The sequence below is a fragment of the Brachyhypopomus gauderio genome, chromosome 7 (assembly GCF_052324685.1).
Source record: "Brachyhypopomus gauderio isolate BG-103 chromosome 7, BGAUD_0.2, whole genome shotgun sequence".
Taxonomy (NCBI): Eukaryota; Metazoa; Chordata; class Actinopteri; order Gymnotiformes; family Hypopomidae; genus Brachyhypopomus; species Brachyhypopomus gauderio.
In genome coordinates, this window is record NC_135217.1 from 4,690,010 (window position 1) to 4,708,916 (window position 18,907).

The 18,907-nt window shown below is 46.0% G+C and overlaps 1 protein-coding gene and 1 long non-coding RNA gene across 4 annotated transcripts in view; one reads left to right on the plus strand and one right to left on the minus strand.

Annotated features, from left to right (window-relative positions):
• Positions 1–17,343, minus strand: part of mcama (melanoma cell adhesion molecule a) — a 30,519-nt gene extending 13,176 nt beyond the window's left edge. For 2 of the 3 annotated variants that reach the window (XM_077011084.1, XM_077011085.1), the window contains exon 1: positions 17,121–17,343. In XM_077011084.1, the coding sequence (XP_076867199.1) occupies positions 17,121–17,175 (55 nt within the window). In that variant the 5' untranslated portion in view covers positions 17,176–17,343. The remainder of the gene's footprint in view (positions 1–17,120) is intronic. The other variant, XM_077011086.1, reaches the window with a different exon arrangement.
• Positions 17,344–17,370: 27 nt separating this feature from the next.
• Positions 17,371–18,472, plus strand: LOC143518550 (uncharacterized). Its single transcript, XR_013132226.1, has 3 exons — positions 17,371–17,515; positions 17,674–17,772; positions 18,166–18,472. It is a non-coding gene; the product is annotated as an uncharacterized LOC143518550 (long non-coding RNA).
• The last annotated feature ends 435 nt before the right edge of the window (positions 18,473–18,907 follow it).

Consider the following 18,907-nt stretch of genomic DNA (forward strand, 5'->3'; position numbering starts at 1 on the left):
AGCAAACATGAGCGTCCACCAAGCATGAGCAAGGGCGCGGCGGCTACGTCAGAGTTTACGCTCATCCGCCGGGACTCAAAAATGCACCGCAAGCGCTTGTACGTCCCGACAGGCGCAGCGCTGGGTGTCTGGAGGTGGAGACCTTTCTTGGTGCGGATGGTGCTGTGAGCTAAAAGCTGAATTGGACTAACAGGAATCGGGTCAGGCTCCTCTGGGCTGCTGCTCTGCAACACCATACCGCCATAAACTGATTCATCTGAAGAGCAGAGGCGGGGCCCAGGAGGCCAATCAAAGAAGAATTAGCATTACAAAGCGACGCAATCAGAAAAGCCCAAGGGTGAATGAAATAATGATGGGCCCATAACGATCTTCTGATCAGCCAAGGTTGTGGTATTTGCCTGATGGGGCAATGGGTGGAAATACCACAAGTGAGCGCTTCGTTAGTGCGGTGTACTTCCTCTCAAGGAATGCGATGCAGAAAGAGTGAATATAATAAATGGTATAGAAATGCACTATAAAAAACCGGGAGGCACGATCAAATGTAGAAATAGTTTGCTTAACATTTTATGTTTGGAAAATTTGGTGCATTACTGCATACGTAATGGTGCGGTGTCTTTTCTGCGCAGTTAAACGCGTTTGTCCCGCGTTGATTCAGGGGCTGTCAGGTTATCATGACACGGGCCTTTAGTACAATAGCCAGCAGTCATCCCAAAACAGCCACACTTCATTTGAGCAACAGCATGACGAGGACGTTATCTTACCTTCAAAGCCCACACCGGGGAGGATAAGCCCAGCTGACATTAAGAGGAGAAGGTCAGGTCTAGAGCCGAAACCCAGGGTCACCTCTTCTGGCTTTGCTGTTATTACAGCACTAGAATTGACCCCCCCCACCAAGATCTTGGTATGAGCCAGTTCAGACAAAAGACCCCCTTGTCTGAAGGGGCGCAGAGTGATGGATTAGCTGGAGACGGGGGGGAGAGGCACACGAAGAGCATTACACTGGCAGCGGAGAAGCCTTCAACACATAGCGGACGCAGCGATATCACGCTCACCGTGGGGGGTGTTCGCTGGGCCCCTTTTCTGAATATTTTACTGAAACTCCGTTTCATGTCATTCTTTTCATCGCCTGTGTCTTTCATGTTGAAACTGAATTCAACCGAAAGTGCCTTCACAGCACTGGTGGCACGGTGTGGATTTTATTATTTTTTGTTGTTGTTTGCCGCGGTTTAGCCAATCGCTGCGCTCCACTTCTGGCGCCGCTGACTGAGCTCCCACAATGCCAACCGTGTGTCCCAGACCACGCCCTCCTCCTCATGGTTGCCCCAACCTCGACGAACAAGCTCGTGAACAAAGGCTCAACCCAGCGGCCCCTCACACCTTTCATCACATCTGTCAGAGGGTGGAGGCAGAGGTGTGGGTGGAGGTGTACCCGTGCCATACCCAGGTGGGGGTCCCAGCAGCGTGCAGCACCCCTGCTGGGCGGGCCTGCCGCCCTCAAAGAGAATACCCGAGTGATCACAGGTGTGCGCTGTCGCTAACGAGGCTAGCGCTGAGATACACGGGACGGCACGCCCCTCCCATAAAAGTCCCAGCCAGATCCACGGATGGACTAATGAGGGCTCCCCTGAAGCCACAGCACCAAGTTCTCGTTTCCATTAGACTTTAAAGAGTCCGGTGGAGGAACGCGGCCATCAAATGGGGCAAAGGGCACTCCCTGGGTCGCAGGGATCATAGTTGGAGTGTCAGGTGTGAAAATCACACCCTCAGGGGTGACCTGGTGCCGGCTGGCGAGAGTGAAAAGGAAGAGGTGCCGTACGGCCTCTTGATGTTGCTACTCCAAAGTCACGCCAGCAGGAACCGAAGGGATTATGGACTTGGCGCCCCTGCGGGACACTGTAGAATCCGTTCTCCTCCGGCACCTGGTCCGCCCGGCGCCCACGCCAGCTGTGAGCCGGCGAACTTCCGTCCCCCTCGAGAGCCGCAAACACGCGAGCTCCCGGAGCCCCGAGGCCCCCTGCTGTATCCACAACAGACTGTGTTTCCTGTTACAACGTGGGCTTTAACTGCAGGTAGCTCTGTCCAAAAACATACGGCACCAGCCCCCAGGTCTGCTAGCCATTTTGGCCAAATCAGAGCGTCATTGTGCCTTTTTGAAAAATGACCTTGAGGAACAAAAGTGTAAACAGTCACGCTGCTCACTGAGAGTCTGTGATGTTCAGCCTGAACACGGGGGCACAGCAGCGGTGCTCCTCGGAGGGGAATAACATCAACAACACTTGACTTGTTATTCAGACTCCGGCCAGGGTGAAGAACTTGAGAGGAGCTTCTGTTTTGGCTCCCTGCTCCTCCCCTGTGGAAACTGCAGCCGAGCCGGTGTAGAGTGGCCTGCAGCCGGGCCGGGCCTACGAGAACGGCTCACGCAGCTTCAAACGACAGGAGTGCCTGTCCAATCTCTACATAAAGGGCAGGCACAGCTGGGGAGGGGAGAGGGTTCACCCCCCCCTTCCTCGTGTTCACACCTGTTCCTGGAACAGCCCCTCCAGTGACTTTTGGGCTCAGCTATGACCTGGTGGGAAAGTAAGAGGGTCGTGGCGGGGGGCGGCAGGGAGCGGGTCGCGGGTCATATATCTCCAGCGACAAGCACAAATCCTTTTGTTCTCCGTGTCCGGGGAAAATCCGAGGTTTCCTCTCGGCACCAGCCCACGAGCTCATCCCCGTGTCTCGTTCGCAGCACTCCGAGCGCACGGAATCCGGAACGCGCCGAGGTGCATGCTGGGAAAACTGCAGCAGGTGCTCGGGCCCGTTGGGGTCGGCCATGATTTACTCTCCAGCTCTACGGTTTCCCACTTGGCACGCATTCTGTTTACGTCTACTGCAGACATAAACAGGAAACCCTAGGGGTTTTATGAAGAAATCATTCTGATTGTTTAAGAATCAATGCTAACAATCACAAACACACTGATCACATTTGCTCTTATATAAAAATAAATTAAAATGGCTTGTAATAGTATCTTCTTATTCCATTTTTAGCCAACTTCTACATTACAAAAAACTGCAATAGCAGGTAGTTAAATAACGTATTTTTTATGTTTTTAATGTAAAAACGTCTAATGCCTAATATCTATGATTATGATTATTATGATTTTTTTTCTCATTGATGTTCCAGGCTTTTAATCTCCATGTAATCACTGAGAATAAACCAAGGAAAGATGAACGTTAATGTGAAATACTTTTTTTGAGGCCAGACTGTTCTCATCTGAGCAGGAAGCAACGCTGGGCAGTTTTAAGGGTAACTGGCATGGCGTCCCTTTGTTTTTGACAGTGTGTCAAAACTGCAATCGTCTTCTTCGACCAAACTTAACAATTGCTTGGGACAACCTGCCCGACATACTTTGATACACAAGTGATCTTTTAACAGTGTGTAATATTGAGGAAGAGGAGGATGGGCCCTTGATCTTTAAGTATCTCTTTGAAACATGGAGTTCAAAGATAAAGACCAGTGGCCTTGATCTGTGGGCCAAGGCGACCCTAAAGGAAAACACTGCATTAGTTTTCATCACAGGCTGACAGAAAATCCCTTTGTTCAAGCCTGAAAGCTAAACAATAGAATTAGTATGATATCTGCTGTTATTATCAATGGTGTGTGACTGAAATGTGACACCACTGACTTTGATTATATCATACTCTGTTCTTCTTGGTAAAACGGAATCACAGAGATTGCCTGTGCAAAGATTTTTCTCTGTGATATTTGACCAGGTTTTCAGACATGCACAGGGATTTTTCCCCCCTTTGACAAAGACGAAGGAGAATGAGGTTAGGATACCATAATACCAGAGCTCTCCGAAACTGTTAGCCATGGTACTTTAGCATGGTACTTTGAGAATTCTACTCTTAGACTGATATCTGTCTTACAGAGACTCCTTAAAAATACCCATATCGACACAGCAGAGAGATCTTTGCCATTCAAAGTCGTTCGTGTGAGAGGCAAAATCTGGCAGAGGCTTCGTCAAAGAAGCCTTCCTGTGAAGTCCTGCCGGTTCATTTATGCTCCATCTCTGCCAGGGAGGATGGCCCACCACCCTGCTCTACTGGAGCGAGTCCAGAATGCTGTTTGGGAATCCACCGAAACCTTACAGACAAGCTTCTTTTTCTGCCCTATTCAGACGACAGCCCGCTTTCCTGAGACTCCTGTATTCTGAGTGTGGCCAGGACCTCCTGCTTTTGATTCAGCCTGGTCGGGTGCATCGTTGAAGCAAAGAATGTCATTGGCTCCCTGAAAGGAGCTTGATTGAGCCTGTCATTAAAATGGGACTTCTTACACAGAGCTGCTTTGCCTCTGAAAAAAATTAATTGTCTCTGCTTAAGAAATGATTAAGAGGGAGGAGATTGCAATGATGGGAAACGTATAATAAATCTGAAATGAGGATGAAATGATGCAAGTGTGCCTGCCACAAGTCAAAGCCCCGGCCCCAGAGTCTTAGGAATGCCATCTATGAAGAAGCCCCATCTACAGACCCTAGATAAGAAGATTGTTGATAACCGACAGTTCTGGGTAGCTATCGGAGTACTTAGCTCAAGTGCAAGAAAGCAGTGCAGTAGAATAGCCACATAATGGCACTGATCTCTGAAATGTGTTCTTGTATAAAAAAATATATATAAAGGAAAAAAAAAAAAGCAAAGCAAAAACAAAAACCTTAAACCTGTTTTCCTCATCTTGGTAATTAACCACTCGAGATCTCCCGTGCGGTCTGTTTGCGGCATATCTGCTGTCAATACTAGAGTTCCTGCTATCGGCTGCAGGAGCAGATGCCAGTCGGTTGGGGACAGGGCAGACATGCTGTGATGTAGCTCCGCCCAGCCTGCGTGGAGAATTGCTGAGTCATCTTTTTAATTTTTTTTTTTTTACTTATTACGCCTGTTGCCTTTCTATATAAATATATAACCCAAGAAGCAATTTACTGGGCAACGTGATTATACTGAGATGGGCTCTGGCCTTTGAATGTCACAGATTCTGCAATTACACTGCTAATTCACACGGAGTGGCTATATGCTTCAGGTCCTGAACACCTCAGTGCTGCTAATGGGACTAGCATATATGCGGCTAGCGACCGCCAGCATGAGGGATTAGCAGTAGCTAGCTGTGTCACTTCTGGAAACATCCATAATTTACAGTTGATAATCGTGGAAGTCATGGAGGGTGCTCAATAATGTCAGTACTGTGGCATAATCACGAGGTCAACCAGAGCACTCATAGCTTGTGAGGGCTCCCAGGATTATTTATTCATAAAGGTGAGCAAATGCTTTGTGTCACTAGAACTGAGCTCAGGTTGTAAAGCTGTGAATGGGATTTATAGAATACCACAACCTCTAACCCTAACCCTAATCCATAACTTTACCCACATCCATAATCTCAAGACCTAAACCTAATCGTAACCTTAAAACAACCCATAACCCATAATAATGCGCCCTAACCTTAATTGTCGCATTGTTCTTTTAACACAGAACCAATACACAGTGTTGAGAGTACCCTCCTCAAAGCAGAGCCTCTGTGAGATCAAGTTACTATGAGCTAAACAGAACAACTCATGCACAGCTCACATAATCTAAAGAATGAGTCAGCTGCCAGCAATGATACAGCAAAGTGAGGAGATGTATCTCCTGAAAAGGTCAGCCTGGATGCTGCTTCATTAATCGGGAAGAATCCCAGGATACGATTCAGTCATTTTCATCAAACAATAACACTGCTGACAGGGTTCGTTCTACAAAGTGAGGAGGGGTGGTGTGTGTGTGTGTTGGTGGGGGTGGGGAGTGGGATGTTGAGGGGGGGGAGTTAGTTTATAATAATTCCCTTCTGTCTCCATCCTGAAATGTATCTTTGATAATCAACAGAGCAGAACTTTATGCATAACTTTAAGATGAGTCTTGGGAAAACCAGCTGGTAACACAATACCCTACAGTACTTAACACAGTACCCTACAGAACTTAACACAGTACCCTACAGAACTTAACACAGTACCCTATCTGTAAGGACGTACCATCTGTGCTGACATTTTTAGGATGAGTTGAATGTTTATGAATTCTGAGTATCGCCGCATTAAGGATCTTTGCATTAAAGAGATATATATTAAAAAAGGCTTGATACGTTGTTGTTCAGGAGTTTGATGTAGGGCCCCCAGTTGCGTTCATGATCTGTCATTACCATCCAAGACTTCTCCCTTTAGCCTTAATACAGCTTGATGCAGCATGCTGTGATGTTTTGCAAAAAAAAAATACTATTAATTAGCTGATGGATACTTCATGTCTGGAATGGACAGTTTAAGGTTTGAGGTTGGACATGCCAATTCAGTATAAATCACACCAGATGAAACAAAAGCCCCGCCTCTCCTCTTCCTCGATGATAACGCATTTCTTCTTCATCGCTATTGGCTAAAATCAGAGAGCCCTGTGTCAGCCCCACCCTTATGTTAATGAGTATGCATAAATAGGTTCATGGGCATTGTTAATGAGGAATATTTGATGCCACGGCACCTTAGACTCAGTCATCCGAGTGGCCACAGCTTTGCTTCCCATCCAACAAAGATGAAAGGCAAAACTGTCCTCAGAGGCCTCCTTTGATGGCAAGCTGATGCAGGTAATTAAGACCTGCCTTCTGCACTGTACAGTTACAGTTGGCAACGAGAATCACGAGGAGGTCTTGACCCTCACGGCCATCTGAGCACGGACTTGCAAATACACTCTGTTTCCTCAACAAGAAAATCAGTCGTTGCAGTAACCAGCAGACACACGCCATAGACCACAGCTATGTCATCATCTTAATTACCTTAATGATAAACACAGATGGGAAAAACCCAACTGTAGTTCAGCAGTCTTTTTCTGATGTCTTACAGTCCCTGAAATCCTAAAACGTAAAACCATGTGTGGCTACGACAAGCAAGAGTCCAACCTCGTATCGCAATTTTCATGAGGCAGGCCATCAATTTTTGCACGCCAGGGACAGCTGGGGCCCATGAGAGTGGCTCTGTAAGCTAACACCTACGGGGCAAGAGGTTAAAGACTAAAGACATCAGGCATAAATACAAGAACCACCAAGAAGACTCCCAGCCCCATAAAACAGAGTGCCTTTGTGTCGGTATAATTTGTGAGCCACAGGATACAATCCAAATGGTTCTTTTATTCACCCTAAAGCAAGATTTACCTAACTTTCTGCTCTACTGAAAACCTCTCCTGAGCTAAATGTAGCTGAGGATTTGTGCACATTGAGAGCACTACGGAGGGTTCTTAAGGGTGACTACCAATGTACTCCCATTCACTCCCAACACTGCGTTAGGCTTAAACAATCAGCCCACGCTCCCAGTAGCAGCACATTTAGCGTTTCACTCTACTCATACAGGTTACTGTTTGGTGTGGTTGTTCACAGACTGGCCAAGACGTTAGATTTATGTTTCTCAGAAACATGTTTGATTTAGCTGGACTCAAGGGTGAATCTGTGTGCTCAGAGTGAATCATCGTAAAAGCCGAGTAAGTTATTTTGTTACCTGGCCTACTAAATATCCACACAAAAGGGTTCTTCAGGGCTCGATGTCAAGAGAAAGAGCAACACCTGGAAGACGGGTGCAATATCAATTTGTCCATCATCGCTTTAATTAAAACAAATTGAGCCACATTTTCCATCACATTGACAGTCTCCATGTTTTGTAGGCCTTGCTTAATTAACACGAGCAGATTCATTTAGAACAGTCTAGTTTTTATATGTATTCCCCTACAGGACAAGTTTAGTGGATTCTTACAGAAAAATAATCACTTCTGCAACTTGAACTGAAGCATCTGGCCGAAGGACACAGCAGCAAGTCTGAATCATTATTTAGGACCACCATCTTGGGTTCCCAAGTGTTCTGCACTGATGCCCTACAGAGGAATCAAACCAGCAACCAGTCAGTAGCTCTGAGTGGACCCTACCGCACTGAAATGGGCTTTTGGGATTTCAATTCTGGTTAAACAAAACAATCCATCAAACGAAGTCACGCAATCGAATGGGGATTTCATTTCGTTGGGAAGGTCGTGGACGTGAGCCGAGGGAGCGTTTCTACACCTTTTGTGTGAACTCCAAATGTGTGGAAGATGCGGTGAGTAAAGGAAACGAGAGTTTCAGCCAAAATGTAATAAAACCCTGCGTGATGAATTCTGCTGGGTGCCGAACATTTCAACTGTTAGCGGTGACTCTTTCCTTTGCTCCCTGAGCTCCCAGTGCTGGTCGTTCACGACTCATCTTGTGAACCCCTTCACCACACTGGTGCAAATCAGACATTGCATGTTCCTATACAGGCACAGCTCAATATGTGATTACATGCGAGGCTCTGAGGTTACAGAACCTCACTTCAGCTGTTTTTGTTTGCTGGCTTGACCCCGATTCGCACAATCCAGGCCACAATTACAGAGTACTGTACTTTGGCGCCTTCTGACATTTACAGCCCAACGAGTCCACTTACTGTGGCCGGTTCTGTTTGGCTCGGAGACATCTCTCAGACCTCATTTAAGAGCATGGACCGAAAACTCTCTCCTCACATTCGCCAGGTGTAAGAAGCCTTTTACCAGACTCACAGAGAGCTTCCTATACCCACATTTGACCCATGCCATTGTATGAGATAAACTTCTCTGGAATCATACCAGTGACATGAAACAATAGCAAACTACAGTCAGCCCTCCACATTCACAGGGGCTACGGGTACACGACCCCTATGAAAGTTGGTAAAACACACATATCTCTAGGCCCCCACAAATTTGAACTCTTACTGTTTACCATATTTAATACAAAGACGTGGTGTCCCAAGATTGTATAATCCCCAGTTCTTTAGTGAAGTGAAACTTTTAACAAAACTATTTCGAACAAATCTGTATATATTTCTGATAGAATACATTTATTTTTGTGCATTTATGACTTCAAAACTACCACAAAATCCCATTTGATTATAGACGGCAAACTCGTAAGTAATAACATCCACGCAAGTTAAACCCAAGGGTCAAGGGTCGACTGTACTCCTAAAAACGTGCGGGCGCAGTGGTCAGTCTTGGTTTCCTGGAAAGGTGTCTGAGTGTCTGAATTCTGAAAGTGATGTCTTGTTTCTCAGCATGTTTCTCATCAAGGAACATGGTGGTGGTGGTTGTGGTGGTGGGGGCGTGGGGTTGTGTGTGTGTGTGTGTGTGTGTGTGTGGGTATGTCCTGATGGAAGCAAAGCGAGATGCTTGTTGGCCCGAGGGGTTCGGATAGGGTTACGCTAGCCTCCAAACCACCATTCCACACATTGCTCACCATTATCATATACACACACCAGCCACGTTGGTGGTTGAGGTTTAGCACTGAAGCTCTGAAATCCTGCAACAGCAGTGTAATGGGAGGAGTCACTGTGTGAGGGTTACAGCCATGAATATGCATACACATATGTAAACTCACATCTATCTAACAGAGCTGCCATTGCAAACTCGTGCTTGATTATGAGCTGTACAGGGAACAGGTGACTCGGTGGAGAAAAGGGTGTCTGTGACAGGACGTTGGCACCATGCCACAGGGCATTGACTTAAGCCTCCTGGACTGATCTGAAGCCTGTTCGTTGTTTTCTTTTACAATAAATAAAATAAATCAGTGGTTAGCAACTGGCGATGAGATCATGCTTAGCATTCATTTCATTAGCGACACTCAAGTGCTTAGATTAAAGTTTCCCTCCATGGTTGTAATTAGGTAGAGCAACTTGATCCATGATCAGCACAAAATAACATCCTTCACCAAGGGTAAAGTATGTGGACTTTCCCTACGGGTCAGAAACCACGTCATGCTCCTCTCTCCCAGAGGAGAACACTCGTGCAAAGTGGACCCCGGTCTTTGAAGTCAAAGCCTCTTTCTCCAGCTCTCCGGAAAGGCCAGCATCAGACGTGACGAACCTCGAACAGAGAAGGGCGGCCCGTTTATGTGGTTTGGGATGACATTTAGTAATTTGACATTTTAGAGAAAGGGAGCGCTGTGTTTACCTGAGAGGCCAACTCTGCTGAGGGGACCAAGTTCTCGGCCAATATTTACCAGCCTGTATAAACTCGGTATCAGTCTCTCAGCCAAAAGAATATCATCTGCACACGCAGTCGACTGCTGCTACAAGCATATGGTAATTTATAGCAAGCCAAGAAATCTTCGAGGGATGGCTGTGTTTTCCGAAATACAAATAAATAAATAAATGATCTTAAATCTGATTTTTAAAATATGTTATCTACTATTACATAAATATCTGGAACATAAATCTGAGTCAATTTGGCTGCAGACTAAAGGGAAAACGAAAGATGTAAAGATCTAAATGCAGGATTAGAGCACATCGCCGAACAAGGAGACACACAGTCTTGGGTGTGGCAGTGTGTTGGGGTATTTTCGCCTGAAGTGATTAGAAAGGGACTGAGGTTCATATGTTGACAGATTCTTTGTTGTAAAAGGACACTTGGAATGGAGACAGGGCTCCTCAAGCCTGACACCGACTCTGTATCGCATTTCACAAAACCGCTGAAATCCATCTCGTGCTCCTCAGAGGCACAGAGAAACACGCGCATGCTAACGTGTGTTCGTCTGCGCGTTTCCCAGCCCCATGGCTACCAAACTGGAATAGTTCAGCTTGCAGAAAAGCTCCATGAAATGTTTTTAATGCCCGCATCAAGAACCGGCAACGCTAACGCCTATATACCTTCTGCACCACAGGCCTCCTGTACCTACTGTGAAATCAATAATTTTATATTTCAGTAGCTAAACTCGGTAAAGGGCCTAAAGCCTTGTTGAAATGGTACAATAGGACTGCGGTTATATGCTGAGTGTGGATGGGGCGGGGCAGTTGGGTAGGAGAACATGAGAGAGGGGTGGGAGGAGGCTTCCTGATCCATGCAGCACGGGGCAGACAGGAACACTGAGGCACTGAAAGTGTAGCATATGATTTCTTTAACCTGAGGGACCCTCTCATACAGACACACAAGCACACATGCACACACACACGCACACGCACACACATAGACACACTCGCATGCACGCTTCCACAAAATCAAAAACACCCACATCTGTCTGGCCGGAATGAATCGAGCACCAGGTGTATGCAGCTGTGTTCTGAGAGGAGTTGTAAGGACAGAGAGAGAGAGAGAGAGAGAGAGAGAGAGAGAGAGAGAGTAAAAGAAAGAAAGACGGATAGAGACAATGGAAGGCAGGAGGGAGGGGAGTGCTGGTGATTTGGGGCTCTGGAGGAGATGGTATCTGAGGGGCTTTTCAAATCCCCCTCACAACGCTAGGATTTCTGCCAGATCTTGGAGCAGTCTCCTGCCAGAGACAGACACGGCGGCGTGGCCCAGATGGGGCCTTCCCTTCTCACACGCGCCTCCCGCTCACACACACTTTAAAACTGCATATTGAAAAAAACGACTTAAGCTGGTTAAAACCGTTGAGAATAATAATGAGATAAAGCAAAAGTGTCACTGGGGACACGACCCGCAAATTAAAGCCTTTTATCAACGCGTTCAGCTTTTCCTCTACACCGAAATGCACTTACCAGAATGGCATTTGCATGGCCCAACACTATTCTACTAAGGAGAAAGGAGTGTTGCCCATATTGCATTCAGGAATGGAATATCACTCCATGACTGACATGTAGCATGTAGCATGTATGGACTCCATATTTCTGATTCCACTAGATGAGAGAGACATCGAGTGGGTCAATAATAAAGAGAGAATATGCACTAAAGAACATTTGACTGCAATAAATCCCACTTCCCTTCCCTTTCACGCCTTTCAGGAAGTCAATGACGGGGTCGCTTTGCAAGAATGTGGCATGATTTTCCCTGTTCTGTTTCAATTAAAGAATGAACGGGAGAGCTGGCATTCATCCATTGCAAATTCTTCAACCCCCCCCCCCCCCCCCCCCCCCCCCCCCCCTCCAATTCGACTCCTATTCATTCAGTCTCGGCGGGTGACTCTGGTAAACAAGTCACCACTGTACATTACACTAACCCAATGCAGAAGTAGCCTGACCACGTACACCCCTGTGAACGAACTGGAACCCAGAAGCTTTACCAAAAATACTGGTACCAGCTTCTCATCCACAACCAACAGCAATTTCAATGCACATCCAATACTGAACGGAACACTGGCCAAGTGCCTTAAGCCCGGAGCCCAAAGTGATGCAGTGATCTGGGCTCTTTGACTAAGCTGGGCCAGATTCTCACCCAAGAAGGCAAGTCTCAAGGCAAAAAAACCCCCCACAAAAACACTTCACCCATGTTTCTCCCCATTGGCAGATACCTCACAAGGCAACTAGTCAGCAAGCACTTTTTCGGCGCCATGATCCGGACACGCCCGACAAAGAATCGCTTTGGGGCAGATAAAGATCTCACCCCCATCATGGTCCGCTTTGAAGCCTACAGACAGGGGTCTCAGACAGATGTACCCAGCTTTATCGGCCTCCTGCCGAGACCCTTCGCAACGTGGGGGCGCCGGGCTCAGGAGTCCCACCCCCTCCTGTCCTGTCCTGGCCTGGCCGGCGTCTCGGTGCTGTCTTGCTCCATCAGTGCTCAGGGGGCTGGGCACAGCATGCCTCAGGGTCCACACCGCCGCTCCTGCCACGTGATCAAACAGTCAGCCGGATCGGGAGCCGAACTAACCGCAGCAACCAATTCCTACAATCCAGATGGTTCTGCAGTGGACGGACTTCTCTGCTGCCCTTTGTTGATCGCTGTGGCCTTATTATATACTGCATGTAGATATAAACGGTTTGGTAATGGGTAATTTAGGTTCACAAATTATTTTCACCCATCTAATCAGGTTAACATCATAAAAATGTTTTTTTTAATTCAACTAAATTTTGTATATAGTGGTTGCCAGATGAAATTGAAAAAAATGAATGAAAAAATGAAATTGTTGCACCCAGCCAAACATTTCAACCAATATTAGATGTACAGTAAGTGAAGATGGACATTCAGGCTGATCTGAGAGCAGCTTTATGGTGTGAAATATGATGTGAAGCTGTCACAATAGCTGAGCTTAATATGGAAACGCAACATGAATGGGGCAATACAGCTGCAGAGCTACACAGCTACACCCCCCTCCAGACGGCACGGGAGTCCATACAGCAGCAGGAGTCTCTCTAGCTCTACAGCATAACGGCTCCTCTACGAAGCTACATTCAATGTGAGGCAGTGAATACATTCTTCTCATGGTTTGTTTAATGTTGCCCCTTAGTTATCGAGTAAAAATCACTGTACTCAAAGCTGATCAGTTTTCTGTGACTATTGACTGGGAAGCATGATCAAATTTACATGTATTGTTCAAAAATAATATATTTCCTCATTTTCATTTGGGGACTTTTCTACGAGTCCAGAAAATACATTGAGATTATGCCTGAGTTATGTTAGGAGGGATTATGAGAAAGGAGAGAACTCCATGCTGAATTCTGCTTTGTACCGAGATGCTAGAATAATCTCCTTCCCTAACTGACCCTTGCCTACTGAAAGATGTAGGAGACCCTCAAGACGTAACAAAAGACAGTTGAGAAATGGGAAGAAGCGTTTGAATAAAACACCCCCGTCTCTTCTGGGCACCCAGTGCAAGCTTGCTTATGTTTAATGGCTAGTTTCATTTGCATGTGCTCAAAGCTTGTCATTTAATAGTTACAGGCACATGCTCACTAGATACACAATCCAGTTAATATTATGCAATATACATCAATAAAGATGTAACATTAGCTAGCTAGCTACTGTTTAATGAGAGATCATCATGATGTTGATTATAAGCTTAACTAACTATGTATTAATAAAGTAAAGGGTTAACCGTAATATTGTTCTGAAGAAAACTAGATTGTGGTGGGGTGAATAGAAGAGTATAAGAAAATGGTTGAGCTAGGACATGGTGACTCTGGCAGAGCTCACACTCTCCTTCTGATAAGGTAGCAGGTGTGGGTAACAAGGGTGGGGGCTCCTCTCACGGAGACAAAAGACTCTGTGAGAACTTAGTTTAGTCAGAGCTGCATTTGGTGTGCTGCAGATAGTCTGTGTGCAATTTTGCTGCTCTCCTAAGATCTTTGTAAGCTTTAATAAATGTTTCAAGGTTAAAAGACTGAACTCTGGAATGTTTCTCTTTGGCATCAAACGATCGCGCTGCACTACTGAAACACTGACATACTACTAGCAATTTTTATGCTTAATATGACCATAATTGAAACAACATTACACTAATATAATACAATTAGTAATTGTAATTAATATCTTTTTTATTGGAAAAGATTTTGCCTCGACTTGCGAGGCATCCTGTAAAATGTCCCATAATACTCTGGAGTGTGCCTCTGAAAAACCTTTTTGGATGTAGTCTTAGTACTTAGTCCTAGCACCCTATACAAACAAGGACAGGGACGCCTCTAGGTGTGTACACTCAAAAGCAGAGGGGAAGGGCTAAGTGGTGGGGGGGCAAGAGGTGAAAGGGGATTGGGTCTAAATGCATCCCCCCCTGCTGGTGATATGGATCATTCAAAGTCCAGTTCTGGCATACATAAATCTGAGAAGATTAGCTCAGCTCAAGATGATCCTTCCCGGCAGCCACAGACGAGTCAGAAACAGTAACAGTAAAACATCAACACGCACCATGTGTTATGTTTTCATAGTGACTTGGAGCCCATCACTGACATGAAGCTTTAGATCTGACCAACAACAAACAACAAACATTATCTTCATATTTCAGGACAGAACCCAACTGATCTCCAGGATGACCCAAAGCTTGTTCATAAAGGTTCAAACCCAAAAGGTGGGCCAAAGCAGCTAGAAATGAACACGAACCCTCAGCTTTACCAGTTGGCATCACATCATTATCTCTCCATCAGTGCTAACAACATTAGCATTGCTAAAATCTCATAAATGTTCCATCACAGCAAAGCGAGGAAACCCTCAGATCTCAAAGTGGTTCTCAAACACACCACACCACTGGTCATTGTTGGAAGGCCGTGAGAGGCAGGGTGGGTGTGGCGGTGGGCGGACAACCTCGGGGCAGCTACACGGACGGGGAACAGCCACCTGATTGTGTGGCCCGCACAGCTCGGGTCAGCGGCTGCGAGGGGAAGCAGGACGACCAGCGCAGGGCATCTCTGTGGCCGGGTCACAGTCCAGCAGCCACAGATTTGAACTTGGGGGGAACAAGGTACAGGGAGGTAGAGACCAAGACCAGAGATGCGTTACAACAAGCGCGATAATATCTTCAAGTGGAACTTTTCTGAGTAGTCCTATTAAATGCCTCATTTCCTCCATGATTGCCTGAGCTCTCAGACATGGACCAAGACACAATCCTCCCCCCACTCCAGTGGTTCAAAAAAAACATCCGTATTTGCCTTCCAATTAGGAAGGGAGTTAATTCCAAAAGAGTATGATGCTGACCAAGATAATGCTTTCAGTGTTGACCCTTAGGTATTAAAGTGATTAACTTAATTAACACAAAATGGAGAGTTTGTGCTGTAGGATTTGGCTAAGGTGACTAAATCACAGTATTTCTTGGTTTCTTGTGAAACATCAAGCTTCATGAAATTATCAACAAACCTGACAACCTTGACAGAAACATTAAGTAGTTTGCTATAAACAAAAGGATAAAAGCCTGTTTATGCACGGCTTAGATCTGACGGCTGATGGTAGTGGGGCCAACTTGTGGCTGAAGAATAGTTCTCTTTGGCAAAATGAGCAAGGTGACCCTCTTCATCACTGGGGCATCGTGTAAGGGGGTGGGTGTTGGGATGGTCCAGGCGATTATCCCAAAACAGACGGCTGAGGCCCGCGTGGGGGGTGGGAGTGGAAGGAAGAAGAAGGGCCCTAATTATCCTAATTAATAGAAGGTAAGCAGAAGGGGAAAAACAGGGAGTCGTTAAAAGCTTTCAGAGGGATTGTTGTTAGGGATCAACCACAGCCGGTAAAATTCGAGGGAGGGTTGGGTGGGGTGGGCGGTCGCTGGGGGTTGGAGGGAGGGGGGTGCACAGAGAGACTGGGAGAGAGAGCGAGAGACAGAGACAAAAGTAGACGAAGGAAGAGACTGGGAGGGGGTAGACAGAGTGGACGGGTGGGGGGGGGGGGTGTAGCCCCTCAGGGGTGAAATGGCTCAGTGGTTGTTTTCTCATCCAGAACCAGCATGAAGTTCAACCTCAACTCTGAACTTCAAAAGATATCTTAGACGAAGCAAGGACGGGCAAGAAAAATGTAGCTGCCTTTCATAAAGAATAAAGGAAACAGAAAACTTGCCTATACTACTGCGGAATGCGATTTACGACCGCGTCCAGATAGACGAAATTATCTATTTTTTAAGCTGTCTCCGAAGATCCTGCGGTTTGGGCGGAGAAATGCACGGAGTGCACCATGAGAAGTTTCAGAGATGTTATCACGTCGCGAGACAGCGGAGCACTTTAATAAGACCCCACAGAGATTTGGAGATATTAAAGATGATCGTGCTTATTAGCAAAAGCTAGCGAGCTTTTAGGCAGTGAATGTTTGTGTAGTTAAACATTTGGTAACCCAAGCAAGTCATTATAGTTTTGGACTGTACCGAGACGGGTTAATGCACGAGGCGTCTGGTACCCTGGGGCACGTGCGCCAATAAACATCTGAACACTTTCATGAGTTTTAGTCGAAAGTCATTTAACATTCAATATGAAAACTGATGGCACTGATTCTGCAATTGAGTTCATGATACGCTAGGCTTGGTGTATTTAAGATTAAGAATACGTTTTTGTCTTTCCAGGCAACTTGTGTTTGCATTTTCTTAAATACAGTTCATAAATACTATTGGTCGTTTTGGTGAAACAGCATGCAAACGTGTGATGTCAGTGAGCTGCTGGTCAGCCTTGTTATCTTTGAATAAAACAACAAAGAAACGCATTAAGTGCGTAATTCTGATTGACTGAGTATACTTAAGACATATTTTTCTATATCGACCGTCAATGCTGTTTTTAACTCATGCCCATGCAGTTGTAGATCCTCCAAACATCTCGCACGCCGAGCAGTCGGTGCATCTTATTCAAATGCGGCAAAGTGCTCCTCTAAAAAAAAGTTCTCAGAACTTAAAAAATCCGAAACCAATACCGTCGACTTACCTTCCCAGGCAGCGTAATGTAGCGTAAGGAATAAGACTGAGATCTTCAGAATCATGTTTTCTTCTCTTATCCGGCAGTTGGGATGAAGCACACTCTTCCCTCGCGAGGAGGCAGCGAACTGAGTTTGGTGTGTGTGTGTGTGTGTGTGTGTGTGTGTGTGTGTGTGTGTGTGTGTGTGTGTGTGTGTGTGTGTGAGACGGAGCAGAAGGAGGGAGGCAGAGTCCAGTTGCCTCGGGTCTCCGTTGGCTATGTTGCGCTTATTGTGCTACCGCGTAAGACGTGAGAGGGATTTTTTTACGCTGTTTCTCGGATCCTTACAATATTGCCTCGTGTCTTGAGTTATCTCGGTGGGCTTGCTCAGTCTTAATCTGCTCATGGTGTTACATTAATTAACGGTAAAACATTTCAAATTGTATCAAAACACTGACGCATTTTAGTTAAACAAAAGACTAATATGTTTACACACTGAAATATCTGGTTCATTGTCAAATGATTATTATTGTTATTAATATTATTAATAATACTAATATTATTATTATTATTATTATGACAGCTGATGTGTACAGTAGGTCAGTGAGAACGTAGATACCCCATCTGAAGAACCCCTGCCTCAGCGACGAGGGCTTCACCAAACCAACACCTCAGCTCACAGGTAGTTAACAACCTCTGATGTTTTCCCCACTCCACTGTCACCTCTGCTAACAGCTGCAGTTGGGGGGGTTGGTGGAGGGAGGGGTGGAGGAGGGTCAACTGTGTGGGTGGGTAGGTGTGTGTGTGTGTGTGTGTGTGTGTCTCCAGCTGTCCAGCCAGCCCTCACACTATACATCAGTCCTTGTTTCTCAAACCCAACACAGCCCCATATTACATTACAGACATAAGCGAGGGATGTTCAGTCAACTTTGTGACTCAACACTGTTTTGGTGGGAAAACATGTTATTCCATGTTACCACAATCGTGCTGGGACACACCCACACACTTTCATAAAAGTCCTATGCACTGCACACAAAGGAGCTCTTGGGTGATTGTTTTTTTCATCATGTAACAGCATTTACCAGACGAGGAAGGTGTGCTGGACCGGAGGTGACTCGACCGGGACCCCCGTTCAACGTTTTTCTGGCATACCTTCAAATGCACTCACACACCTGAACCCAAACGGACACGCTACTGGAGAACCCGGAGTGAGACTCCAACAGCACTTCTGAGCCCCAGTCTGGGTGCAGGTCACCCAGGCAGTGGTCCGAAAGCTGAGAAGCACGGTGGGGTCGCTGGGGAAATTACACGCCTCCGGATGGAGAGAGAGATTGTAAGGGTGGTGCCTCTGAAGTGTGCACTGAATCCAGACCCCTAGTTCCGTCACGGGTGGATTCTGCCCCTGACCCGAACGAGAAAGAAAGAAAAGAAATCTTCTCATATCCCTCTTTCACCTCGAAAACATTCTTGTACTATCTCTGCTCGGAATTCTCTGTATCTTGTTTGCACATCTGAATGTCTCGTAGCTTCAGTTTAGCAAAGCAAGCACAGGTTAACACACGTATGACAGTGAAGATTCACAAGATAAACACTATTAACAAACACTCCAGTGGACCCACCAGTGAGCAGATGGCCCACAATCTACATACATGGGAAACTAGATGATTACTAAATGATAATGTAACAGTGATGTCTGCAAATGTCAATTATTAGGTATTCCATCAAAAAACTAAAAACTAAACAAGCAAAACATGTTTCCTACACAAGACAGCCCCATATAAAGGGAGCATTAAACCCTATGGAGGGTTTTAGCTTTC